The sequence below is a fragment of the Phytophthora sojae genome, assembly GCF_000149755.1.
Source record: "Phytophthora sojae unplaced genomic scaffold PHYSOscaffold_1, whole genome shotgun sequence".
In the NCBI taxonomy this organism is placed as follows: Eukaryota; Oomycota; class Peronosporomycetes; order Peronosporales; family Peronosporaceae; genus Phytophthora; species Phytophthora sojae.
Window position 1 is genome coordinate 1,120,224 of NW_009258115.1, and position 27,148 is coordinate 1,147,371.

The window sequence follows — 27,148 nt, forward strand, 5'->3', positions numbered from 1 at the left end:
TCTGCTGCCGGTACCCGAGAGGCATAGCTTGTAGGGTACTCGGCTGGCAGCGCCAAGAGATTAAGGTCGGCCCGGGTTGGGCGCGTGTCTCGCCAAGCGCGAAGGAAAAGTCTCGCCACCGCTGCGAGCTGGTGTTCCCGTACGTCCCGGGTACTGATTGCTGAGTCGAGAAGCCTTTGCTCTCGGCGACCTGTAAAAGCGCTCCGTGCGCCGTCGTCCATCCTTTGGTGGAGGGCACAGGGTTGAGTGAACAGAGGCCGTCGAACTCGGCAGCTCTCTGGAGGGGTGATCTTGGTTGGCAGGTCTCGACGAAAGGCGAGACACCCGCTGTCCCGGTTGGGCCGAACCGCTCGGGGGCAACCCGGCGCAGGCCAACAAAGCCGACCAGCTCGGCTATTGTTGTGTTTGTAGCCAAGTTACCACAACTGACGATTTTGTGTGTACTGCTATACCAGAACTGGTGCCGCGACCCGGGAACAGGGGTGTTCTTGTGTTTCGTAGGTACCAGCTAACCATGGTTTGAGAAGAAGAGAAGAGAAGAGAGTGTGAAGATGGTCAAGGGAATTGTTACGCCGAGTCCAGCGACGGTTGGAAGTAACTCGGTTGGACTGACCAACTCGGCGGACTCGGCGAATGCGATGATCACGGACGCGACGGCGGACGAGGCGCGCACCGTCCAGTTCGATGAGGAGGATGCCCAAGACCAAGAAAGTGAGGAAGATGTTGAGGATGAGTATGAGGAGAAAGCCGAGCTACTCGGCGAAGTCGACGAGTTGTCGCTGCAAGTCGGACGAATGGGTACCCCACGTCCAGTTGTGCGCAACCTGGCGGCCGAGCTCGGCAATGATACGGACGACGAAGATCAAGCCGCCGCTCAAGGGGAACGTCCGCCCCTGATCCCGCGAGCGACGAGGAATGCGGATACGCCAACTGCGAACAAGGTTCTGGGCAGGCTCGGAGAAGAGATGCGAGCTCAGAGCGAGTGGATGATGATGTTTGCTCCAGTGGCGATGGCTCAGGCGAGATGGCCGGTGCTGGGGCCCGAGCTGACTCAGCCGGTGAACAGCACCGACATCAACCAACTGGTCGAAGACACGGTGTTGCTACTCAAGGCGATGGGGTTCCGGTGCACGAGCCGACCCAACAGCCTGCTACTCGGCGATTGGGACCCCAGCCGAGCTTCACGCGAAATCCTAAAGTGGAAGCGTCGGTTGAGAGTCTCGTTTGGCCTCGAGCGGGGGGCTGTCGGAACTCGGCAGACTATTGCGAAACGAGTGGCTGATACTCCGAAGACCGTCGAAGACCCCAGCAGGATTCCCCTACCGAAGACTCTCGAACGCAAGAGAGCCGATGTGTTCCGCTCGACTGAGGGTACACCGTATTTTGAAGATTCGCATATGAAGACGCCAACGCGTGGCAAGCAACCAAGTGGACGCTACGCTGAGTTGTTTGGCGCTGCAGATGCAGCCGAGCTCAGCGACAGCGACGATGGACGCGAGTACCTGAACTCGGCTAAAGAGTCGGTGAAGGACGTCATCAAGCACCTTAGCTTCGATGACGCTGAAAGCGATCGGACGCAGTACCTGGAGGTTCGCACCCATGCGTCCCTCGACAAGATCCCAATGTTCGAAGGCAAACGTTACCGACCGGATGAGTCTCTCCAGTGGCTGAAGCGATTCATCTACGAGATGCAAGGAACTCGGCTAGCGCAAGACCTCTGGTACGAGCCATTCTCGCTGAAGCTGGAGCGAGGCGCGAAGGGCTGGCATCGCCAACTCCCGAAGAAGACGCAACGGAAGTGGAGTCTGCTGAGTGAGGCATTCGCCGACTACTACTGTTCGCAGTTTGACCAGTCCGCACGAGCTCGCTATTACTCGGCTCAGCGCAAGGACAACGAGCTGGTGTGTGACTTCGTCATTCGTCTCAACGGATATGCGAAGTCGGCAAAAATCCAGTAAGAAGCCGGTGGGCGGTCGCTGCTGACCATATGGAACACTTCCTGTTGCATTGCGGAGATGATGACGTCATGGATCTGCACTATCCGCAGCAGCTCACCGACATCAAGAAGGTCGAGAAGATCATCAACCAGAAGATCCTGGGGAAGCGCCGGAAGAAACAGCGCGACCGTCTGATCGGAAGCCGCAGCCGAGAAGCCAAGCGCACCGATTCGCCAAGGCACTCGGAAGCTCGGCGGAGTGAGCCGCGCCGAGATGACCGACGAAGCCGACGCGACGATGGTCGAGACCACCGACTAGCGACAGCGCTGCTGGAGGACGACCCGTACGAGCTGGCCGAGAGACGCCAATTCAATCGGCGATCCAACCTCTACGACTTGGATAGCGATCGGAGCGACGGCAGCCAGCTGAGCTACTCCGACTCGGCTGTAGACTCGGAAGACGATTACATCGACACCGGGTTCACCAGCGACGCGACCGTAGATCGGGGGACCGAGGGAATTCAGCTGGGACACCAAGGTGTGATCACCGAAGAGGTCAGCCGAGCTCGGCTGACCGCGCCAGTCGAGGATACGGTCGGCGTGACCAGACTGGGCGGCGCAGTGACTCCCGTGAACGCCCTTCGTATGGACCTTGTGCAGCCTGCGGTGGTGCGAACCACTCCGTTCACTACTGCCGCCGTCGCTGCAAGTTCTGCAAGCAATTGCACGATGTCGGTCAATGCGAGCTGTTCCAGCGCTATGAGAAGCTCGCCGCAATTGTCAAATCCAATGTCGACAAGTCCAAGTTACCTGAAGACCTCCAGGACCTCTACACGCCGAGTGATTTAAACTCGGCGGCCCGCCAACACTGACTGGGTTAGATGATACCGGGCTGCCACAGTCAGCTGAGCCAGCAGTAGAGGCGAACTTTGTGTTTGCCTTTGTGGGTGAGGCAGGAAGGCCCGAGGACCGAGGAGAAGAAGACATATTGGATTGTGAAAGCGATGGACTTGATGGTGAGGTCGGCGAGAGTGGAGAAGAAAGCCGAGCAAGATTGTGCAGTGCAGTTGCGACTCTGCGATCGACGGATGTGACCACAGCCACCAGAGTTATGAAGCTGCTCCCTGGGGAGCGACTCGACTGGTGGTTGTCAGAAAAGTTTGACCGCCGAGTTCGGATGAGAGCTCTCGTTATGGGAGCAGTGAACGACCAGCGTACAAAGATATTGCTCGACACCGGTGCGAATGTGTCGGCAATAAGCGAAGGGTTCGCGAAGAGGCTGCGGTTGAAGCGGTTCACACGCCAGGACCAACAGATTGGCGTTCAAGGTATTGGGAAAGGCAAATTGGCTACGATATCACGAGCGATGGTGAAGGTGACGCTCGGCTGGGAGGTCACGTTTGAATTTGAAGTATGGATCCTCGATCACCACGCGGGAGTCGAGTTGATTCTCGGTACGGACTTCATGATTCCGGCTGGGATCCGCCTGGATCTGTACAACTCGGTGGCGAAGTTGCCAGATGAAGTTGTCCTACGTCTCGTGAGGTCCCAGAACTCAGCGGATGAACCGAAGGGCGGCCCCTACATCACAGACAGCCCGACCGAACCGGTGAATCTCGAGAGCCGAGTTCCCGCCGAGTTCAGGCTGATGAGGAATCAACCAAGTGATGAAACACACGACTTCTGGGTACGCCGGACTAAGGACTGGGTACCGACCGTGGTATTCGACCGGCGTAACCGAGTGGCTCGAGTTCGCCTGACCAACCTTAAGCCGACTTGGACGTGGTGACCAGCACATTCCCCAGTGGTTGCCTGGGCGCCGCATGGGGTGTTACCGCCCGATGGTTACGTCAGACTGCACTCGGCGAAGTACAAAGATTGGCATGTCATGGCCTACGAAGCGGCTATGGATAAGGATCTGCTGCAAAAGGAACAACAGCTGTACGCCGAGTGGCTGGCTCGACAGCTGTCAGCTGTGGACCGTAGAAACTACCCTGAACCGAAAGGGGTGACTACGTGGCCGTCTACCAAGCAGCGGGATTCGGTACTGACTTGCGCCCAGCAATGGGAGAAGTTAGCCGAGTCGGAGGAGCGAGCTGAGGCAGAAGCAGTCGATAGTCCACCCTCGATTCCGACAGAGCCAGCGAACTCGGCTACCGCTACCCTAGCGCCTGAGGAATTTGCATTGAGCGCGGAGCCTACTGCTGACTTGGTCAATGGCCCGCCTAGTCGAGAAGAGATCACAGTGACGGCTGGTCAAGAAGCGCCCAGCCAAAACGTCTGTGCAGCAGATGAGTGTGAAAGTGAGCAATCCAGCGATTTGTCTGACTAGACGATCATCGACGACCCCGGGCCCAAGCCGCCGAGTCCAAGGCTCGAAGATGAGGTCGATGTGAGCGACGAGCCCATGTCGTCAGACCCGGAGGAAGATCTGCGCTTACGTTACCTTCTGGCAGTCAAGTACGAGGAAGAGACAGATGGCCGAGGCGACTCGGCGAGAGACTCAGCCGAGTTCGAGCACCAAGCAACGAACTTGGAGCTCGAAGACTATGCTCGCGAGTTGGCGTTCCTGCCCGATCTGACTGAAGCGGTGTCGACGCCACTCGACTATGAAGCGCCAAACGTTCGGAGCTCGGCGCACACTCGGCCACAGTCTACTCGGCTGGTGGAAGTATTGAAGAGCCATGAAAAGATCATGATCTCCAGTGGTAATGCCCTACCTCCACCAGCATACGGCGTAGTGTGTGACATCGACGTACAGGGGCATCCGCCAATCCGCCAACGAGCCCGCCGAGTTCCGCTGAAGCATCTCGGCAAGTTCTACGAGCTGCTCAAGGCGCTGTTACGGCTCGGCTAATTGCCTTCTCGAACAGCCCATGGGCATCACCCATCGTGATTGTCCTAAAGAAGAATGGGGTCGACATTCGGTTGTGTATCGACTACAAGCTGGTAAACGCGATTACGTTGCTCATGGAGTATGCCATGCCGCTAGTGGACGATCTCCTCACGGAGTTGGAAGCGTACCTATGGTTCTGCTCTTTGGATGCTCTGGACGGTTATGATGACGGACGGGCGCGTTGGATCTCGGCTTTTGTTTTCGCGCTTGGCCACTTCGAGTGGCTACGGATGCCTTCGGATTAAAGAATGCCCCAATGATCTACCAGCGCCGTATTGATAACGCTCTGTGGGGTTACGTACAACCCAAGGGCGGCTGGAAGGTGTTCGCCAAGCGCATCCAACAAGCGGAAGCCGCCTCAGAAGCTCAGCGGAAACGGCTCGCAGCCGACATCGACTTTGAAGCCAGTGGCCAGACCAAGTTTGAGGCCGACCGCCGAGCTCAAGCTGAGTTTGACCCATTGGAAGAATTCATTAACAGCCCAGCAGCCGACATGTTCCGGACGGGTGAACCTGATGAATCGTGCCGTGCACCGGTTTTCGACCGGCGATCGTTTGTGGACGATATCGGCTTCGGTGGGAGGACGTTCGACGATTGCTTGGGGACGCTTGACCGATTGCTGCAACGCTTCACTGAATGCCGCATCAGCGTCAGCTTCCCGAAAAGCATCTTCGTCCAACTTAAAGTCGATTTCCTGTCACATGGGGTGACCTCGGCTGAAATCCAAGCCGACCAGGAAAAGATGCTGGTGATAGCCGGGCTACCGTTCCCGACGACGAAGAAGGGGATGCAAGCATTCTTAGGAGCGCCGAACTACTACGGCCGGTTTGTCCAGAACCTGGCTGTATATGGGGCTGTCCTCTATCAGCTGAAGGACGAAGATTTCGGACCCGGCGGTGATCTGACGGCCGCAAAAGCGGCGTTCGCCGAGTTAAAACAGCAGGTGGTCGACGCACCCATTCTCCGCCACTTCAACTCGGCTGAGGACGTCCACGTTATGCTGTTCGCCAATGAGTGGGCTCTGAGTAGCACGCTGATGCAGCTCCACGACGGGAAGCTCCATCCAGTGCGGTTCTGCGGCCGAGTCCTCAAGGATAATGAACTCGGCTACCATCCCGCCGAGAAAGAAGTTCTCGCCTTGCTACAGCTCATCAAGGTGTACCACACGTTGCTCGCCGGGAAGACCATCCATGTTTACACCCGCTACTCGACTCTCGAATGGGTGTTCCAGTCGAAGTCTCTCCACGGCAGAGCAGTCAGCTTTGCGGTACTGCTATCACCGTTCCACCAAAAGGTCAACCGGTCCGCGAACGGGACACGGATTTCGCCCAGTTGCTCCAAGCGTCCATCACGCCGACAGTGTGATTAAACGAGCTACTAACGCATGTCACTTCGCCGTCCAAGAACTCGGCTGAGGTCCGCATGGACCCAGAATTACTGTATGCGCATGTGCCCCGAGACTTCAAGGGACACGTCCTGTCGTTTGACGGATCGGCGAAGACTGCTAAACACGGCGGGTTCGGGAGTTGTTCTTGGATCCTGTGGCGTTTGCCAGACTGGAACATTGAGATCGCTGCGAGCGCGCACCTCCCATCGACCACGGTGAATATAGCCGAGTACACCGGCATGAACAATGGGGTGACCTCGGCCATTGAGCGCGGAGTGACGGATTTGATCATCGTGGGCGACTCCCGGCTTGCGATCCAGCAATCCATGGGGGTGATCGCGTGTAAGAAGGAGGCATTGCAAGTCGAGTTAGCACGCCACAAGAAATTGGTCAGCAAGCTGAATTCAGCTCGCTACCTCCACGTAGTGCGTCTCTACAACTCGGCTGCTGACTCTTTAGCGACCGAAGCACTGGAAACCAAAGCAGGAAAGGTCGTGCTAAGCGCCGGACGGAAAGCCGAGTTGAAGACCCTAAACAGGATCTCTGAGGTCCTGTACGTGGATACGGACTCGGCTGCAGCCCCGGCCGAGTGTGTTGAGATGGCTGCCGTGACAAGGAGTCAAGTCCACCGAGTCCGTTTCGAAGACGAAGCGGCAGAACACCCAGTCCCGGACCCAACTACGGATGAGGAAGCCGAACGTAATGACTTTGAACGAGATAGCCGACCTCCGCCTGCTAGACAGCGGGTGACGGTAGAAGCCGAGTTCGGTAGCGCAGCACCACCAGCTAGCCCAGCTGAGCTGGTAGTCGAGCTCGGAGAAGCCCGGGAGCCCAACGCCATGGACATCGATCCGGTAGTGGTCCAAGCTGAGCGCCGCCTGCGAATAGCAAGAGCTCAAGACGAGGAACAACGATGGGTCGACTTGAAGACCTACCTGAGAGGGGATTATGCGCAGCTCACACATCGCCGAGCTCACAACGCTGGGAAAGTTGCCGACGAGTTTGTGCTCAGCGAAGACGGGCTATTGTACCGACAAGGCAAGGCCAGACCACCTGGCGAACTCGGCGAACTAGGCTTATCCCTTCGACTGGTGGTTCCGACGACCATGATAGACGAGATCCTGCAGAACTGCCACAACTCCATCGAGGGAGGCCACCAAGGGATTGTGCGGACATACCACAGGGTCAGAGCCGACTACTACTGGATTGGGTTGTACGCAGACGTGGTCAAACATGTCCAAGCGCGCGAAGACTGCAGTACCAGTAAGAGCAAACCACACCTGAAGGGCTATTCACCCGGCAACGTGGTGTCCGAGCGACCGTTCCACGTGGTATCGATGGACTTTGTCATACCACTGCCGAAGACTCGGCGGGGCAATACTGCACTCCTGTTGTTTGAAGACCACTTCACCGGGTTCGTGATTGCTAAGGCGATGAGTGAGACTGGGGCACTTGAGGTAGCGAAGGCCTTCGAAGAGAACGTGTTCCGGAGGTTTGGAGCTCCATCACTGGTACGCCACGACAGAGACCCCCGGTTCATGAGTGAAGTGTTCCAGAAGTTCTCGGAGATGATACAGTCCAAGTCGAGAGCGACGCTGAGTTACCGACCACAAGCCAACGGTCAGCAAGAACGCTCAGTGAAGACCATGATCCAGATTGTGAGTGTGTACGTGGAAGACCCTCTCCAAGCCGACGGGGATGACGTAGCCGAGAAGCTCGTCCATGCCATCAACAATTCGAGAGACTCGACTCGGCGAGAGACCCCGTTCAACCTGGTACACGGATGGGACGCTCGGTCTACACTCAAGGCGATGACCGAGTCAGTCAGGCTCGGCAGGGGCAACTCAGCTGACTCAACGGGGGCAGCCGAATGGCGCAGGGAAGCAAACCGACAGAGAGAGAGGTGGCGTTGAAGCTTGCGGCCGAGTTCCAGTTGAAGGAGAAGAAACGGAGAGCGAAGGAACACAATGATGGACTCAGCCGAGTCGAGCAGAGAGCTGTCCCAGCCGGAGAGGAAGGGACGGATACCCCAGTGAACTCACCCGAGGGAGCAGCCGAGTCGACTGAGGAAGGTGGCGAGTTAGCCGAGTCGAGGAAGTCGCTATTCAAGGAAGGTGACCAAGTTTGGTTGTTCATGGAACGAGTCAGACCTGGCTTGACCAAGAAGTTAGCACATCGATGGCATGGACCATTCCGAGTGAAGAAGAAGGTGGAGGAGTTTGCCTACGAGCTCGAACTCCCGGACAAGAGCGAATACCGTTTCTACCCTGTCACGTCTGAAAGCAGTCACGGGACTCGGCGAGCGACCGACAACTAGGCTAGTAGCCGATTTAGCCGAGTCGGATCGCCTCGACTTTGACGAGGAACTCCTTCCTGAAGATAGCTGGGAGCCCAACGAAGCAATGAATGAATACGAAGTCGAAGCCATCCTGGACGACGAGTTGCCGCTCTCTACGAGCACCTCCAGAACTCAGCGGAAGTTCAAGGTCAAGTGGGTCGCCTATGATGAGCCAACCTGGGAGCCGCTGTCGAATTTGTCGTGTGGTGGATTATTGTTCGACTACTTACGGCAGAAGAAGCGTGAAAACCGTCTACAAATGGTCCAAGTTGCAGACGAGGATTAAAGCTATTGCACCAAAATGATGAATCCGCCAACTCAGTGAAGACAGCAGGCTGAGTTGAGGCGAAGGAAGCTACTGCGTCAAATTGCATACATTACATGAATTACGCCGAAGAAGGATGGGAAAGGAAGAAGAGCTCGGCGGCTGAGCCGCAAGTTACGGAGACGAAGAACCCTGTGAATGCGCGGCAGAAGACACGACGGTAGCAGCAGCCGCTGCGAGAAGACCAATCGAACCTCCCGTGCTCGCAGCCGAGCCGGCCGATCTATCCGCTGCTTCTGCGGTCGGCGCAGCCGAGTCCGCTGAGCTTGAGGTCGGAATAGCCGAGTCACTAGCCAGAGGGACACTCGATCCTGCACTCGACTCAGCTGGAGACCTAGGCGACGCCGGACCAAAGAGGGACGCTGTCGGAGAAGGGTCGCACAGGTTGGGCGACCCGATCAGCGGAGACATCGGATCCACGTCACCAGCAGCCCAACCGAGTTCGCCGACTTCACAACCTTGAAAGATGTGAATCCCAGCTCGGTTGGCTGGGACTGGAGCACTCAACGAAATCTGGAGAGGAGCTGGCTCGTCGAGATCCACGTCCTCCTCGATAGCATCCTCGACGATATGCGGGTCGACCCCAGTAGGAGCGAAAACCATGAACTCCAAGTTGCGAGTCCGGAAGCACGTGTTGTACGGATGGGTCGCCGGGTCAGTCAGTCACCAAGCTCTCCAAGGCTCAGAGTCATCTATGGACTCGGCTTCAGCACACCAGTCTCTGCCCGCGGGAATCCAAGCGAGATTGACCAGCGGATATAACGGGACCGACGGCTCGAAGAAGAGCTCCGCATCGATTTCCAGGGCAGCAAGCCCGCCGAGAAGTTTCATCACTGCAGTGAACATGTCGTCCGGCAGGGTAGTCATGAGACTTCGGAGGGCATCGCCTCGACGCTTGCGAGCCAACTTGTACAACACCCACGTGTCATACATCTCGGCTATCACGTGATACGGGAGCCCCGTGTGAAAAGCCGGATGTAGCCCCATCAGCACACTCGACTCGACCACCGCTCGAACAGTGCTACGAAGAACTTGGTAGGACCCTCTTTGTCACAGACCGAGTTCGGAGCCTCCCCGCGGATCTTCAAGAACACTTCTGCGAGACGCTCCATCAAGGTCACCGACTTCACCGAGTTCGCCAACCGGCGCTTGGCATCGTCGAGGACTTGAGGGTAGAAGAAGATGGGAATCTTGGGAAGCAGACGAAGGAGCCGCTGAGCCGGGTGATCCGGATGGTAGACGTCCGCGAACGCTTTAATCCCAGCGAGGGAACAGAGCGTAACCGGCACGCTACCCTTCCCCGACGCGTCATCCACAGTGACCTTGGCCGTTTGATGGCTGAGGATAGCCTCCCAGCACCGCCGAGATCCGTAATATCGAAGCGGATGTCACGCAGCTGAGCTAGCTGGGGAGTGATCCGGGCATCTCGGCCGACCGCCTGTCGAGCTCGAGTGCGCAGCTGAGCGAGCGAATAGCGTAAAGCTGCAGGCAACTGAGGGAGAACGTGGGCGCCAGCGTCATGAGCGGTCACGATAGGCACCGACAGGGTTGAAGCTGGACCAGCAGAAATAGGCGACGGCGAAACAGCCGTGCTCGATGGGATGCCATAGCTCCCAGCCGAGTTGTTAGTCGAGCTGGAAGCGGCAGAAACCTCAGCCGGACCGACGGCCGAGTCCCCAGTCGAACCTCGCTGACGCTTGGACGGGCGGGGGTCCTTAGCCGAGTCCGGAGACGCAGACCTCTTCGATTTCTTTGACCCTGCCGACTTCGACTTGTGTTTGTGCTTGTGCTTGTGCTTGTGCTTGTGCTCGTGCTTGTGCTTGAGCTTGTGCTTGCGCCTCCGCTTGCGCTTGCCCTTACCGCTCTGCGTCTTGGAACTCGGCTGTGAGTCTGAGTCACCTGACTCGCTGGACGGAACGAGAGGCGATTGACGAGCAGCCATGTAGCTCTGGATCTTCCCGCGCGGAGGTGGGAGCGCAGAAGCTAACGAAGCCCGGCGAGATGCGTCAGGGTCGGCCAAACTGAGCTCGTCAGCAGATCCAGGGTCGTCAGCCACAGATTCAGAGCTCTCGGACACAGACAACGGATGTGCTGAGGTTCCAGGAGCATTCAATCCAAGAGCCGAGCCCGACGAACCAGAGGAAGAGCTACGCCGAGCGGACCGGAGGACGAGATAGTCAGGAGTCTCTAACAGCTCCAAGCAGTGAGCGTTCAACACTCGGGCAGTAGCCGCAGTGGAGCGTAAAGGGCGACCCGATGGAGAAGTCATCCCAGGTGAGCTAGGAGGAACCGCTGGCCGGGTCGAGGCCACCGACGGAGTGCTCGGCATTGGGGTGACTACAGTCGACGCCACCCCTGACGGGCCACGACGACTCTGGGCTTGATTGGCAAACCGGGAACGAGTACATGCCAAGAGCCGGTGAGCGGCCGAACCCGGAGAAGACTGCGAAACCCGAGGCGGAATCGCAGCGGAGCTGTTAATTGTACCCGCAGCCGAGACGCCAGCCGTGGAGCTTGGCGCAATCACAGCATACGTTGTAGCAAGCGCCGGATCGGGAGCAGAGGAACCCGGTTGTCCTCCGGCGCCGACAGTCGATGTCACCACAGCCGCGCTCGGCACGCTGGTCGAGGGAGGAACCCACCGGACACGAGTCGGGAACGGAACCGAGGCAGGAAGCGAAAAGGCGGACGGAGTTGCAGCAAGGTCAGCAGATCTAGGCAACGATACAACAGCCACTCCGCTTGAAGGCGTCTGCACCGGGGAGGAAGAGTAAGGCACGAGTTGCACGGACGGCACACTCACGGTCGAGCCGGCGGGCCCCCTCGGAAGCTCGGCGGAACCAGGCACTTCGGTGAACTCGAACGAGAGGTCCTCTTCCAGCGAGTGAACCTCGTCGCCGGCCTCCTGATTCACATCGTCGACAGTCAACCGGGCAAAGTTCAAGCTCGACCGGAGCGATAGGTCGCATGCAGCGTCAGTCTCTTGGGTAGCCTTTTCAAGCTGGACCAACGCGTCCTCATGGCCGACCTCACCAGGAAGAGGACACGCGTACGGCTTCTCGAGTGGCTTCTTGGGCTTGCGCTGAGAACCAGCCGCCGTCGCTGACTTCGGGTTTGAGTAGCGAAGTAATTTTTCGGTGGGTGTCAGAGTATCCAGCCGAGCTCGGTGAACCTGGTCGACTGACTTGCTGCGGCGACAGCGCGAAGCAGAAGTGGACACGGGCGTAGAAACCGCACCAACCGACACAGGATTGGCGGCAGATGATGCGGGAGACTCGCTTGGAGGGGCCGGAGCCTCAGACCCAGTCAGCCGAGTTGATTGTCCAAGGAAAGAACCAGCCGAGCTCACGGGCGCTGGCAGAGTAGTAGCGGCGCCGTCCGCTCGCGGGTGGATGGTCAACTCGACTCGACGAGTCTCTCCAGCCGGGATGTCCATCACCTCCGGGAAACGTTGAGCCAGGATCCGGCATAACCGAGCATTGAGCTGCAAGTCAGCAGGGCTCAACCCAGGCGCGTCCAACCCGGCTGCAGCTGCAGCAGCCATGTGAGGATCGTGCATGGGTAAAAGACCCATGCGAGAAATGACACGCTTCTGCCGGAGGATGACCTCACGCTGGTGTTTGATGGTAGCCTTGGCATCACGGAGAGGCTGGGCGTCTCCAGAAATGAGTAGCCGAGCCGACTCCTGCAGTTGCTCGAAGTGCTTGGTCGAGATCCCCTGGAGCACAGCGTACTCGGCGTCACGAGCCGAAAGAAGCTGAGTCAAACGCTCAATCTCCGAGTCGCATTCCCTGAGCTACCTGCCGAGATCCTTAGCGTGAGCGAGAGCCGACTTCACTCTATCATCCTGAGACTTGCGGGCCGACTTCAAGGAAGCTTCAGACTCGGCCATCGCCTTCCGGAAGCTGGTCAGGAGGGGGGACGACTTCTTCGACTCGGCTTTCCATCGGTCACGCTCCTCCTCGACAGTCTTCAACCGTTCCTCGAGGTCGGCCTTCACAGCCGCCTGTGAATCCAGCCGCCGAGTCAAGTCAGCGTTAATAGTCCGAGCAGACTCCAGCTCGACCCTCAGTGCAGCGATGTCACTAGCTTGACTTGAAGGTTGGTGCTGACCGCGAAGGAGGCTCACGAGTTCGCTGACGGACGTCGCCTCGAGGGCAGCTCGGCGGACCTCTCTATCAGCCGCCGGCGCGGGACGAGTGATCGCGAACGACAACAGCCGAGCCAAGTCCGCGTTCTCGATGCGGCGTTGCTCGGACTGCGCATGGATCAGCGCAGCGAGAGAGTCGAGACTCACCGGCCCGACCAACCAAGGTCGGCGGCGTCCGAAGTGGTGTCGCCACGCGGACTCGGCGAGCGGCGAGAAGAAGTGCGAGATGCCGGCTCGGACTCCCGGTCGAACCCACGGGAAGTTGTCAGATCGATGACAGGGTGCTCCTGCCCATCGCTGACCCCGCGAGCCCGGGACGCCGAGTCGACCAACTCAGCGAACTCCCCCTCATCTCGCGCGGGAGGATATGAAGATTGCAAAAACGACGCAACTGAAGTCTGTGAAGATCAGTAGAAGAAGGGTCAGCAGCAGAATGGATGGAGCCGTCGGAGGCGAAGAACGTACCGGAGGAGCGGCAGGAGCGCAGGACGACGACATGGTGCGGAGACTTGTTCGCTGCCGTTGGAGTTTTGGCCGAGATTGGACTCGATTCAAGGAGTGATGGTCAGGTCCCTCACCAACTCGGCTCGGAACATGACCGGGGCAGTTATGGTGTAGGAAACACCAGATTTCGCGCGACCAACTCGGCTGGAGTGGTACACTGTACCGGTAGCCGAGCTCAGCCGAGTTCACCAGCTTATCCGGACACCTTATCCGGCTCAGCCGAGTTCGAAGGGTTATCCGGATAGCTTATCCGGACCAGCCGAGCTCAAGCGTCGCCGAGCTCAGCGAAGAGTCGGCCAAGATCCAAAACCGCCCACTTTCATTTGGTATTTGTATAGGAACTTAGGAATAGTGGAGGCGCCCCTTCAGGGCGCCCGATAGAGATAACAAACAACAGAGCAGAATTTTCTAGGTCCACAACACGTGTACTCGTTCCGGTAAGTCCCTGCACGGGGCCGGATTATGTCTGCTGCCGGTACCCGAGAGGCATAGCTTGTAGGGTACTCGGCTGGCAGCGCCAAGAGATTAAGGTCGGCCCGGGTTGGGCGCGTGTCTCGCCAAGCGCGAAGGAAAAGTCTCGCCACCGCTGCGAGCTGGTGTTCCCGTACGTCCCGGGTACTGATTGCTGAGTCGAGAAGCCTTTGCTCTCGGCGACCTGTAAAAGCGCTCCGTGCGCCGTCGTCCATCCTTTGGTGGAGGGCACAGGGTTGAGTGAACAGAGGCCGTCGAACTCGGCAGCTCTCCGGAGGGGTGATCCTGGTTGGCAGGTCTCGACGAAAGGCGAGACACCCGCTGTCCCGGTTGGGCCGAACCGCTCGGGGGCAACCCGGCGCAGGCCAACAAAGCCGACCAGCTCGGCTATTGTTGTGTTTGTAGCCAAGTTACCACAACTGACGATTTTGTGTGTACTGCTATACCACATAGAACCGTTCATCTTGAAGGAGATGTAGAACGTTTTCATGTCCATACCGGCGCTGTAGCTAATTTGGCTGATTATCAAAGTCCACCACGGCAACAACTTGTTGAAGGCTTGTAATAAATCTCCCTTGGACTTCTCTAGCCACCTCTTGCACTTGGAGTGTATACCCTCAACGGTTGAGGTATCGCGATTCCCAAAATGAAGGTACTGCGACGTCCAGCAGGCCACGATCTTGTACTTCCACCGGTGGGCATCCAGATATCCCGCCAATTCAGCGTTCATCTGGCGGGGCAGCACTCGATTCGCCTCAAAGTCAGCCTCCGTTTTGGAATCAACCGTGGTGTGGTACAGCTCCATGAAATGGAACACTGTTCTCGTAGGTATCCTGTCCAGGCGCAGGGTTGGCGACCTCGACTTGTCCTAACACTGTTCGTGCATTTGCAGGAACATTGCGGTTCATGTGCCAGCGACAGACAAGAGATGGAACGTCAGGAAAGATGCTTCCGATCGTGTTCATACACGCGAGGTCCCGGTCGGTGAGCAAGACCGTAGGCAGCGATATCCCATGCTCAGTCATAAGTGTCTGTAACTGCTCCAAAGCCCACACGAAGTCCTCTTCCTTCTCCCCCCCCGGTAATCAACACTGGGCTACAGGTAAGACCTTGTTCATATTTGTCATTGCGATAATATTCAGCAGCGGCAAGTCGTACATGTTGGTCTTGTAGGTGCAGTCCTGGATCAAAACTTCAGGATACAACTTGTAAAACTTGACAATGTCGGGGTGAAAGATGCCGAAATCTGTTCGTGTCCGTATCCACGTCAAACTTGTAAAAATAAACTTGTGCTCGTCCAGCCGCTTGAACAATGACTCAATCGATATCTCGGTCGCCAAATCCTCGTGCCTCTGCGCATGGTTTCGGTTCGAGATATCTTCGTCGTCACTGATGACGTGGGGTCCGCCTGCAAAATAGTCGCCGCCACAACTTCAGGAGATACACCGACTGCGGTTTGTGACGCCACTAAATCCGCTGATGAAATCTGTGCCGATAGATGACGTTCCAAGTCACGCCTTCAATGTCCTAAGTGTACACTGATGGAGGGTGGTTGTGAACACAAGATCCTTGAGATGCACAATTTTCCACTTCCCATCACATTTGTGCGGATCGCTTGTTTCAAGTCGAATTTTCATGATACAGCCGACCTTGGACGATCCTCGCTTGGGCTGACGCGATCCTCCTCGCGTAGCTTGCGCGTGTTTTGAGGTTTTCCATAGCGATCACACTGGTAGTCCCGCTGCCGGAACTGTTCGTCCTTGTTTTTCTTGTTGTGTGCTTTGATTACATTGATTCCGTTGGCGCGGTTCCAGGCGTTTAGCGCTTGTTAAGCAGCATCAAGTGACGCGAATTCTTGCTCGGGTAGAGGCAGTATCTCAAAGCTTGGCTCAGGGGTTGCAGCCATTTTGGAGAATGAAGCGAACACGGGAAGTAGACTTGCACATTTGCAATCGATCAAACCCCCAAGCTGAAATTAGAATAGAATCCGCTCTAGACAGAATTAGACGCTTTCTTATCGCTCACGTACTCTTATATGAAATGCAGCAGCACTTATTGTGAAAACCGGCAAAGATGTCCAGACCAGATTAGCTTGATTAGGAGGGGTAGAAAATATATAAAAAGGGGTATGCCAAATCCTAAATCGCAGGGTTGGTCGTAAACCGTCCATGTGCAAATCCCTATCAAATGCTAATGAATGCCTTAGCTTCCTGAGCTATATAAATGGCCGCAGAGGTGCACTGCATCGTGCAGCGGGCTAGAGCGAGCGTAAAGCAGCCACTCGTGCTAAATTTCAGCCCCGTGAATACTTCAGAGGCAGACACATATTGCATGTACCCATCGGGTGTTTCATGTAAACGGCAGAGTCGAGTTTGCCGTCCATATTGACATGGGGGGTTCAGCAAGGCGATTTGAAAACGGTGGTTCATCGAGGGCTTTTCTGTAATTGGCGATAAATCAAGTCAAAAGGACCATGCCTACAAATTGCTAGACTTTCTCAGTACCCGATGGGCTGCATGCAGCTCTGCGTGCAAATGAGACTTCGAGAGGTAGTTCTGGGACAACGTGCAGATTCTGCGTGGCCTGAGATAAGAAAGCGGTGACGCCTGCGCAGAGTTCAGAGACCAAGTGTAAATCGCTGGCATCCACTACATACGCATAGCGGCGTCGATTGTGCTCCATCTAGTCGACATTGACCTCGTCGTGCGTCTTCTCCATCGGCGCTGTCGCGCTGGGCCCGATTAGCGGAGCCATGCACTTGTGTTTGGCGGCCTGGTGTTGTCGTCGCCGCCAAGTGCGGGGAAGACGGGCCCGCAAATTTAGTATACATTCCAAGGCCAAGTAACCTACGACGCTCTTTGCAAGCAATGTATTGCGTGCATATAGTGAGGCTGGTAGGCTTGTGTTAAGAGGTCGACTATTCACGTAGGCTGGTAGCCACCATTACCACCGCTGCGAGTGGGATCCCCCCCCCGCCTGGCTGATCAAACTACAAACTTGTAATGCGCTGAACTACATCGAGTACAGGTACTCGGTTAACAGTGTAACAACCTGTGCCCCCAATAACGAAACCATTTTACGCAGGTTAGTGATACATCGCCAGCCACCATTATACAAGTATGAACAAATAATAACATTGAGGTACGCCTACTAACAAGTAGCCACCGACCAAGTTTCTTACCGTGGGTCTACCGGTCGCGGATTGTGAGTTTAACTGCATGGAATGCCACACTTCTCCTCGGCATGTGAAACCATTGGCGGGAACCCGGGTTCCCGCAAATGATACCGACCAAATCGCGAATTATTTATTTAATTTTCGGCCATCATATTGGTACCGTTGGGGCAAGTTAAACCATCAAACTCGATGAAAGAGTTCCCACTAATCTGTCACCGGTACTGAGTAGACCTGAATAACGTACTTTACCATCTCAAAGTCCACCTTACGTGAGCAGGAGGTTAGCAATGTGGCCGGAAAGCCCTCTACCGCTGTACCAGGCAAGAGTCTGGATTTTCATGAGAGACACAGGACGGGAGCAAAGACGAATTCACCTTAAGCTACGTTCAACGTAGGTCATAGAACAACACTCCAATACATTTGATCATACATGGGTACCGGTAGTTTTGGGGAAACCGGGGTCCCGATGGGTACCCGGGGTCCCGATGGGTACCCGGGTTCCCGCCAATTGTTTCATGTGTGCACGCCTGAACAAAACCACTCTGGGCATGCCACTAGAATACGAAGAATTATGTTTCAATCCCGTTATATGTCATTTCCACTGTTGCTGCTGGTACGAAGCGAGTGAATGCGCTTATAGCGGTGCGTGAAGGCGAGCACAGGTGCGGAATACAGCGTTGGTTGTCTCCCATGCATCGCCGTGACGTACGAGTGTCCTAGTTTTTCTGGTGTACACTACAAATCGGCAGACTGCCGCTCACAGGAATACATATAATAGCCTCGACTACTCTTGCACAAGTACCTGATAGCGCTCCTCGACCATGCCAGCTCCGACGGCCAGCTCGTGCTCCAGCGACCCGCCAAGATGCACGCCCAATATGTCCTGAAAGTTGTAAATGCCGCGGTTTACAGTGAACAGCCGACGCTGCAAGTGGACGGCATACTATACACTATGCCAGGCATAGTAGAGTAGCGTGAAGGCCCCGACGACGGCTGAGGGGGAAGAAGATGGACGGCTTATCGTGTCTGGGTTCAGTTGAGGTACAGCCCGGATGTGGCCGGCATCGGCCAGGATGCCGTCGCAGTACTGGACGTCGCTGCTAATGCAAACTCGATAGATCACCACGGTCTCAGATCTGTTCTCGCCGCGGCTGTCTCGGTGACACGCTTGAGTTCCTAACGGACTGACAGAACGATAATATGGTGAGCGCAACATCAAATTAGAAGTACAGATATACGTTGTTCTGCCTTGTATCATAGCAACCTATCTAGCAAAAGTGCTTGGGGTCGTTTTGTGCTGTGCTGTGACGCACAGCACCCGCAATCGCTCGATCTGTTCCTAGCCATGCTCTCGGAAGAGCAATTGGCGCCGCTTCATTCCCGTTTGTCCAGCCTCGCAGCTCCACGGGAACCCCAAGTCACCCGTGAACGTGTCCAGCATGACCTCCCCAGCCACGGTATTATTATGCGCTGAACGTCTCCGGCAGCATGCCGATAGACGCCTAGGTGCAACGTGATTCAGAGCTACAGCACTAACTAACACGTAAAGAAACTTGATGGACGACCGAAGTCCTCACGGTACACTTCCGTCGTGATGCCCTCGCTGAACCTACTCTGTTATGCAAATCCTCGACGAACCACCCTTTTTTTGCGGTCCTTGACGAACCGCCACGATTACACGATGATAAGCCCGTCCCAGGCTAAGTTAGCGTTAGCCGCTAACGCACAAGCTGTGTCTTGTGCCACAACCGACTCAGCTGAGCTCTAGGAATCCTAGTCCATGGAACCCGTTCTTTCGTGCGGCGAGAGGAGTCGACAACTTCAACGGCAACGCAGCACGCAGAACGGGAACCACGCATCAATGATGGAGTTGATTAAAGCTGTTAACTGAGCATCACCAAGCTGGACTCGCCCTTGTCTCCCTGCTACATGTACACGAAACAATATGCATACAGTGTTCCACAATTACCCTACATGCTGTACATTTTCATCTTGAAGAAGACCAGGATGGTCAAGGCGCTCATGATGCTTGCAATTCCCCCGACAAACACCGGCAGCTTGTACCCGAGCGACATCTGCACCAGCCCCGTGCCGATCGCAAAGTTGAGCAGTTGACCGAAGCAGTTGGCCGAGTTTAAAGACCCGACGAAGACTCCGATCTCCTGGTCCTCGCCGAAGACGTGGATGATCACGGGGACGACGAGTCCGAACCACACGGTGTGCGTGATCCCTGCGATGGCGACGACGAAGACGTCGAACGCCGCGTTGTCGACCCACGCCATGACCGCGAACAGCACTTGGGGCAGCGTGAAGATGACGAGAACCCGCTTGACGCCGATCTTGTGGACCATGTACGGCAAACCCCAGGCGCACACGTACCCCACAATGTTGTACAGAAGGTCGGCACGGCCTCCAGCGATGCTCACGCCGTGGTTGTAAGCCTCCTGCTCAGCGGTGCAGGGGTCGCAGGTGTCGGCATTCTGAGACTCGCCGCCGTACACCTCCAGGCCGAAGAACTGCCCCTTGTTGCCGTTGTAGGCTGCGTAGCCGTACTGCGTGAAGAAGAAGGCCACCCAGTAGACTGCCAGCACTGCGGGGAGTCTCCGGATGCCATAGTACACGGAGGTAACAGCGTGCTTGACTCGATCACAAGACGCCCCCGCATCCACTGCGCTAGGGGGTAGCGGCGTCTCTTTGGCGAAGATCACAGCGACACCGACGCTAATGAACATGACGACGGACAATATCCCCATGAACGAGTGCAGCGTCTTGTACGCCGCCCCGAAGAACTCGATGTAGCCCGCAATGAGGATCGCCCCCAGAGTCGCCCACGCTTGGCCCAGAGCTGCGCCCGTGGTCTGTCGATCTCCAGCAAAGTCAGCCACGAGCAGCATGGCTGGAGTATACACAGTGTTGACGGTGATGTCCATCCAGAAGTAGCACACCACAGTGAAGATGATGGTCCAAGTGCGGTCGGCCTCCTCGCCGTCCGCCCCGTCGCCGACGTCGCCCAGAGCTTCCCCCATTTCTCGCGTGTAGCCCATGACGGTCCAGCAGACAATGCTGAGAGCCCCGGCGATGATGAGGAACGGCCGACGTCTGCCCATTTTCATGGTGCACCGGTCGCTGAAGGCGCCGGCAGTCGGCCCCACGAGGACACCGACGGTGGGGCCGATGAACTGTGCGATCTGGACGGCGTACCGTGGCATCATCGTGGACAGATAGGGCCCCAGTACCGCCCACTGCGCCGACCACGTCATTTGGATCGCCATTCGAGGCATGGAGATCGCCAGCAGCAGCCACAAGGACGGGTGAGACGACGGAGGCGGCTTGTCCTCAGCTCCCTGAACGCTTCCTGGCTTGGGCGAGGCGAGGCGTACAAGTCGTAACCTTGCTCATAGTCCCTCATCTTCCGGAGTGAACGATCTTGAGGAGCTTTGAATGCTGCTTGGGCTAGCGAGAAGAATTCGTGAATGGCTTCGAGACTCGGACCGAGTTGAGACCAGATCTACAGACCGATCCATGTCCTTGTGCGAAAGGCAACGTTAGCTGCAAGACGTGTGCTACATGTTCGTGTTCATGGCCCCCCATGCCAACAAGGGCGAGCGGATGCGAACGCGAGTACAGCCACGGGTTGCCAGCACCTGCCAACTCCACACTCTGTGCATTGGTGCGAGCTGACCGATATTTTGTTTTGCTTGGCACCGCAGACGAGGACTGAGACGAGGACTGCTCTTGTGTTAAACGGATGGCGCTTAGCGTTGATGAGTGGTTCCACTTGGTGAAAGAACTCATCTCCACCGGTCGACAGGTTGAACTGCTGTGCACGAACTAATCCACGGTACGGATACAGTGTGCATTAGTCCGGTGTCTGCATGGGGGTAAGCCTTGGCATTCGACTAATGTTTTGGCTGAGCTGGCGACGGCTATCGGTCCGGTTGTTCAAGTCCAGGCAGCATCGCGATGGTCGTTCACGCTGTGGGCTCACGTCTTTTGATGGAATCGCTAGAAACCCGATCTGTGCCACCGACGGCTTGAAGAGGCGCTCGCTCCACAGTGCCCAAGCACAGAATCATTTGGCCAGGATCTATTACCATGGCGTTCCGCTGCGTTGGGAGCCCGCTGGACGAGATGAAGCGGCTGGAGAAGATGCGGGAGCAGGATCCAGAGTCTGCCGCCAACCTCGTGGCCAACGGGAAGCTGCTCGTCGATTTCGTGCACGAGGGGAATTTACGCGCTCTGCAGTGTGCAGCGGAGCACCTCGAGGAGGGGCAGACCCTCATCTTCTACGCCGTGCGGATGTTCCGGGAGGCCTGCGCTTCAAAGCGACTCGACATCCTGCGCTTCTTGCTGCTCAACGGCTTCGATCTGCAGCAGAGCTACATGAGAGACGTCCTGCACGGGGTCATTGAGAGCATCGACAGCCCTCAAAGCGCAGACGCAGTACAGCCGCTTATTAGGTTTCTGCTGGATGCTGGAGTCGATGTCAACTGGCAGAGGAAGTCGGACCTGTACACCGCTCTACACGTGGCTTGCTGCAACAACCTGTACCCCATCGCGTACCTGCTCGTCCTGTTTGGTGCCGACGTGAACGCCATCGCTGCGGTGAGTCGCGTTGCCCTTTACAGGCCTGTTCTCACTTCTCACCCTTCTGTCTATGCTTGTCATGTTGGCAGGATGATGCTATGCCGCTTGCCTGCGCGAATATTATCGGGCGCGCAAGTGCCTTGTCGGAAGCCGAGCAGACCCAGAAGGAATTGCTCGTGTCGTTTCTGCTGGAAAACCAAGCGCGGGCAACGTGGAGAAGACAACCGCACCGAGTGCCAACCCCAACTACTCCTGCGACTACCTGGATGGAGCATACAAGCTCGTCGAGCCCAGGGAGCGTGGAGGCTGCAGCAGACCAAGTCAAACGGCCGATCTTGAGCTTCTCCAGCAGCTTTGGGATTCACTGCAGTATTGATGAGTCAGCGGAGAACCAGCACCACGAAGGCATCATGTTCGACACGTCCGACTCTCCTGAATGCCTGTAGTAGCTTGAAGCTGCCGCAAAATGGGATCGATCAGGAGCAAAAATATCGATGCGGGTTGTTCGTCCATTTGTGTTCCTGCGTATACTTAGATCATTACCACTACAGTAGTTCTTGCAGCTTTATCAGAAATTCGACAACACGCGGCATCAACCATGTCGTACAGCCTCATCGAGGCAAAGTTCCAGGTGCTGGATCGCACGATCAAGATGATGTCCAAGTCGAAGAGTCTTCGCACGCCTCGAGTAGCGTCGACAGAGCAGCTTCGCGAGATTGTGGAGACCCAGAAGCCAACCGCTCTGCTGCCGACGTTGAAGCCAGTGGGAGGAGCTGTCACGAATCCCAGGAAGACAAGCCGATCCCAGCCAAATACTTCTCGCGAAGAGAAGTCAGGCCCCAAGGCAGGAAAGGACTCCCCATCACGTCCTAGCACTGGACGAAAAGAACACCATGAATACTCGACCGAATACGTACCAGACAAATGGATTGATCCGAAGCAACACCGAGCAGAACAGCTTTTGCAGGACACGTGGCATGTACGTTCTTGTTCTTGTCGCTGTCGATTTCCTTTTCGATCAGTACTCTTAAGAGATTTTTTTTGCAGGAAATTGAGTCTGCAATAAATTGGAGCAGAGCTTTGGATTCTCCCAGTCGAGAGGTGTGTACTCAAACACGGCATTGAAATGTTTGATTACGGAGCTTACACATTCCATAGGTGCTTCGATCCAGATTGCTCGACGAAAGAGTGCAGTATCAACACCAGGAGCGAAAGCTCGAATCAGGTGAGCGTGCACAGAGCCAAGCTCAAGACGTGGACAACCAAGCGTACGAAGATCCAGGTAGGCCGCCTCAGCTCGAGCTACGCACTATTTTCCTCCATATAATGGTCTGTTGGCGCTCTTGGTGGTGGCTTGCAGACTCGCCGAGTACTGCCGTGCGTGGTGCTATGCCTCCCCCTAGGCGGCCGTTGACTTCAACAGGTCTTCAGCCAAAGCAGAGCAAAGTTCACTTGAGCGTTCGATGCCGGTCGGCGTCGCTCAACAGTTCGGACTACCAAGCGAGAAACTGGTTTGTTCCTTCCGCGCTTGAGGCAAACCAACGGGCTGCTAAGCCGAAGCGCAAGATTCCTCGTCAGCACTCTGTAATAACAACCAGGAACTATCTCAAACAGAAAACAAAACCCACCAAGCCACCGGCGCCGCCACGAGCCAAACCCCAGCCCAAACCGAAACGAAACGAGGTTGAAATTGCCGGAGAGTCGATAGAGAAGCGTCAAGCTCGCGCACCAAAAGCTGAAGAACCAGCAAAGGAGGACCCACTCTCCATGCCGAAAGCCGACGATCTGTCTTTCTACATGCTGGAGCTTCGACTAGTCCACCCGGAACCTTTGACGGAGTGGAGATTTCAAGCGTCTTTCGCCGACACGTCCGTTATCCCCGCCAGGACTGTCATCCTCGACGACCTCACCGTGAGATCTGATCATTAGCTTGGTTTTGGCGTCAATTCTGCGGTACTAACGATTTCTCTTACACTTTACAGGTGGATGAAGACAACTTTTTGCTGTTTGATTCCGCACAAACCTCAGACATCCCGGTCCCGTCACGATATTTTAACCCGTTCGTGTATTTCCCCGGGCTTAGTCGACCTAGTGATGTACGTACTGTTCAGTTGGTTGTACACTTCTCGATGCTAAGTTTCGCGTTTGTGTATTACAGCTATATGGACATGTTTTGCGTATCATCGTGACGTCCATCAAACCTGTCACGCGCATCGTGATCAACACCTCGGTGCAGTTCACTCTTACGCCAGACGAAGCTGTGGTAGAGCCGGCCGCCGATTCCATCCGCAAGCACTCGGAGGCCGTGGCGAGTCAAGAAGCCAGCCTCTTGAAGGTTCTTACCCGACGCAACAGCTCTTCTACGTCCATTTCTCAGAGGAGGAGAAAGAAGAAGACACCCAAGGAAAAACCAAGAACGAAGCAGTCGAGACCAGTTCTCCAAAGCAACCACGTCGAGAGCACCGCCAGCCTGGCGATGGACCAGTGCAGTCCATGGAGCGCTGGTGAGCAGGATGACCCCACTTCGATCACTGACACCACACCAGTGCCAATACTAGGGCAAATGATCACGTTGCAGTTGGAGGACCCTCGATCCCCGCCACCGATTGCGTCCCCTCAAAAGGGCCCCACAACGGAGCACCTCGGAAAATCTCCTCGACTGCCCATGACTACCATCGACAAGAAAAAGATGCAGTTGCAACACCTGCGCACCAGTATGCGAGTACGTCGCTGCATTCGTATCTTGCTATCAGGTCACTATGGACTAATTGGGGTTCTTTGTGTTGGTACTGCGCAGAGAGAAATGCTGCGCGAGGAGGAGGTCGACTGCAACATGTAAAGGGGTGTAGCCATCTCTCTATACTAAGTACGTCGGAACAAAACTCATACCTCGTTTAATTATCTGTCCCCACTAAGTATACATCGAACGCTTCTAGTTTCAATAAAGTATCCACCAAAACGCCCGAGCTGTTCATATTGGAACTGGAACAGTCGAGCAGTGCCCCCCAGTCGTCGTTGCCCGCTCCGCTTCTCCGCCGCGCACAGCCCGCTCCTTCCGCTGCGCCCGCTCTAGATCATATACGCACCGCTCTCTCCTCGCTGCGAACCGCGCGGAGATTCCTCTTTTTGACGCCGTAACAGCCAGTCCGCGACCATGGAAGGCCAAGTGGTGGAACTCACGGAGGCCGAGCAGGCCCAGCACCAGCTGCAGATGGAGCAGCAGCTCAAGTCCTTCTGGGCCAAGCAGCTCCTGGAGATGGAGCAGCTCGAGGTCGGCAGCGAGCAAGGTAGGCGCTGTGGATGTCGAGAGAGATAGAATGATTGTACTGTCTAGTTATAATTATTTATTATTGTTCTGTTATTATTTATTTGCTATTGACGGACGACAGACTTCAAGAACCACAACGACCTGCCGCTGGCGCGCATCAAGCGCATCATGAAGTCGGACGAGGACGTCCGTATGATCAGTGCCGAGGCGCCCGTGCTGTTCGCCAAGGCCTGCGAGATGTTCATCCTGGAGCTGACGCTGCGCTCGTGGGGCTACTCGGAGAAGAACAAGCGGCGGACGCTGCAGAAGGAGGACATCCAGACGGCCATCAGGAACACGGACATCTTCGACTTCCTCGTGGACGTTATCAACTAAGCGGGCGTCGGAATTGGACGGCCGACGGGACTTTTGAGGTCGAGTCGAGGTGGCAATCGGTTCTTTTTAGACGGGTTCAGACCAGACACGCGAAGAAGAGGAAGAGATATTGCACCTGTGTGAGTCCGAGAGAGCTGTTCAAGCGATCGCGAGGCTGGTGGAGGTGCACATAGCTAGTAGGCTTGCATCAATGCAATGTTCAGACCAATCGAATGTTACGCGAAGGTCGTTTCTACCGTTTCACATTCGCACAACCTTCATGCCACGTCATCAAATGTAGCCATCTTTCACGTTGAAGTTTGGATGTGTCATTCCCCGCTTGCCGTCGTCCTTCCTGCAGAGCAGCTCCATCATCAGAAGAAATGCATCAAGTGCGCTCGCTGTCGACCCGCGTCAAGGCGCGCGTGGGAGTCATCGGCCTGGGCCAAATGGGCGGCCGCATGGCCGACAACCTCCGCAAGCACGGCCACAAGCTCGTCGTGTGCGACCCCGTGCCCGCCAACGTGCAGAAGCAGGTGGACCAGGGCGGCGCCGTCGCCGCCGCCACGCCCGCCGAGGTGGCCGAGCAGTGCGACACCATCGTCACCATGCTGCCGTCCACGGCCATTGTCGAGAGCGTCTACCTGGGCGACAGCGGCGTGCACGAGGCGCTGCGCGACGAGCACCTGCTGCTGGACTCGAGCACGATCGACCCGATCTTCACCAAGAAGCTGTCGACGGAGCTGCACGCGCGCGGCGCGACGTTCGTGGACGCGCCGGTGTCTGGCGGCGTGGCTGGCGCGCAGAACGGGACGCTGACGTTCATGGTGGGCGGCGAGCCGGAGGAGTTCGAGCGCGTCAAGCCGCTGCTCAAGGCCATGGGCAAGAACCTCGTGTACTGTGGACGAAGCGGTACGGATGATCTCACGTTGTCACTGAAGGAATTGTATATGGTCTGTAATGGTGGTGTTTATCTACATTATACTAGCTACGGGCCAGGTCGCCAAGTTGTGCAACAACCTAGCTGCAGCAATTCAGCTCACGTCAGTCGCTGAAGCCACGAACTTGGGTGTGGCGTTGGGGATCGACCCAAAGGTGTTGGCAAGGTGCGTTAAACACTTTGTTCTGCGTGGGGGAGTAATCTCGTCTAACTCTAGTCCTCAATCGCTTGGCTCTGTTGCTTTACGTGTACTTGTACTTCAAGCGTGCTGAACTCGTCAACCTCTCGCTGCTGGTCTTCTGTTGCGTACGTTTAGTACATACTAATCTCCATCGGCCTGACCAAGTGCACGTAGTACCTGCCAAACTGACCCAATACTTTCGTATGCGTGTAGGAATCACCCATACCCAGGCGTGATGCCGAGCGTGCCCGCCTCGGACGGATACGAAGGAGGCATCGCCGTGCAGCTCATGCGCAAAGACCTCGGCCTCGCTTCCTCTTGCGCGATGCAGGCCGAAGTCTCGGTGCCTCTCACGAACTCCGTCCTGCAGCTGTTCAACATGATGGTGAACCAAGGCAACGGCCACAAGGACTTCGCCTACATCCTCCCGTTCCTCCGAGGCGGCAACTCCAACCCATAACACCGGAACAAGTAAATATGTGCATGTATCAATTGCAATCCTACATGTATCTTGCTGGATGCAGTGTGAACTTGCAGCAGGGCAGGCAATTCATGGTGCTGCCCATCAGCCCACAGCGTCCTGCATCAAGACAACCGCGCTGATGCAGGCCCCTGGCGTCGTACTTAGCGGGGGCA

At 56.3% G+C, this 27,148-nt stretch overlaps 6 protein-coding genes across 6 annotated transcripts; 5 read left to right on the forward strand and 1 right to left on the reverse strand.

Annotated features, from left to right (window-relative positions):
• Nucleotides 1-551: 551 nt before the first annotated feature.
• Nucleotides 552-2,808, forward strand: PHYSODRAFT_255248 (hypothetical protein; the record flags this gene model as incomplete). Its single annotated transcript, XM_009515783.1, has 3 exons — nucleotides 552-1,901; nucleotides 2,048-2,474; nucleotides 2,597-2,808. 3 exons carry the CDS (start codon nucleotides 552-554, stop codon nucleotides 2,806-2,808), a joined length of 1,989 nt encoding a protein of 662 aa, XP_009514078.1.
• A 16,344-nt stretch (nucleotides 2,809-19,152) lies between these two features.
• PHYSODRAFT_293003 (hypothetical protein) lies at nucleotides 19,153-20,463 on the reverse strand (the record flags this gene model as incomplete). Its single annotated transcript, XM_009515784.1, has 1 exon — nucleotides 19,153-20,463. One exon carries the CDS (start codon nucleotides 20,461-20,463, stop codon nucleotides 19,153-19,155), a length of 1,311 nt encoding a protein of 436 aa, XP_009514079.1.
• An 814-nt stretch (nucleotides 20,464-21,277) lies between these two features.
• On the forward strand, nucleotides 21,278-22,215 carry PHYSODRAFT_477036 (hypothetical protein; the record flags this gene model as incomplete). Its single annotated transcript, XM_009515785.1, has 3 exons — nucleotides 21,278-21,787; nucleotides 21,859-21,980; nucleotides 22,068-22,215. 3 exons carry the CDS (start codon nucleotides 21,278-21,280, stop codon nucleotides 22,213-22,215), a joined length of 780 nt encoding a protein of 259 aa, XP_009514080.1.
• A 1,351-nt stretch (nucleotides 22,216-23,566) lies between these two features.
• Nucleotides 23,567-24,608, forward strand: PHYSODRAFT_308434 (hypothetical protein; the record flags this gene model as incomplete). Its single annotated transcript, XM_009515786.1, has 5 exons — nucleotides 23,567-23,680; nucleotides 23,752-23,865; nucleotides 23,928-24,104; nucleotides 24,174-24,491; nucleotides 24,567-24,608. The coding sequence occupies 5 exons, from the start codon at nucleotides 23,567-23,569 to the stop codon at nucleotides 24,606-24,608; spliced, it is 765 nt and encodes a 254-aa protein (XP_009514081.1).
• A 151-nt stretch (nucleotides 24,609-24,759) lies between these two features.
• Nucleotides 24,760-25,548, forward strand: PHYSODRAFT_353347 (hypothetical protein). Its single transcript, XM_009515787.1, has 2 exons — nucleotides 24,760-25,056; nucleotides 25,159-25,548. The coding sequence occupies exons 1-2, from the start codon at nucleotides 24,924-24,926 to the stop codon at nucleotides 25,410-25,412; spliced, it is 387 nt and encodes a 128-aa protein (XP_009514082.1). The 5' UTR covers nucleotides 24,760-24,923; the 3' UTR covers nucleotides 25,413-25,548.
• A 226-nt stretch (nucleotides 25,549-25,774) lies between these two features.
• PHYSODRAFT_320693 (hypothetical protein) lies at nucleotides 25,775-26,972 on the forward strand (the record flags this gene model as incomplete). The annotated part of the gene is made up of 4 exons (XM_009515788.1): nucleotides 25,775-26,303; nucleotides 26,380-26,497; nucleotides 26,596-26,637; nucleotides 26,726-26,972. The coding sequence occupies 4 exons, from the start codon at nucleotides 25,775-25,777 to the stop codon at nucleotides 26,970-26,972; spliced, it is 936 nt and encodes a 311-aa protein (XP_009514083.1).
• Between the last annotated feature and the right edge of the window lie 176 nt (nucleotides 26,973-27,148).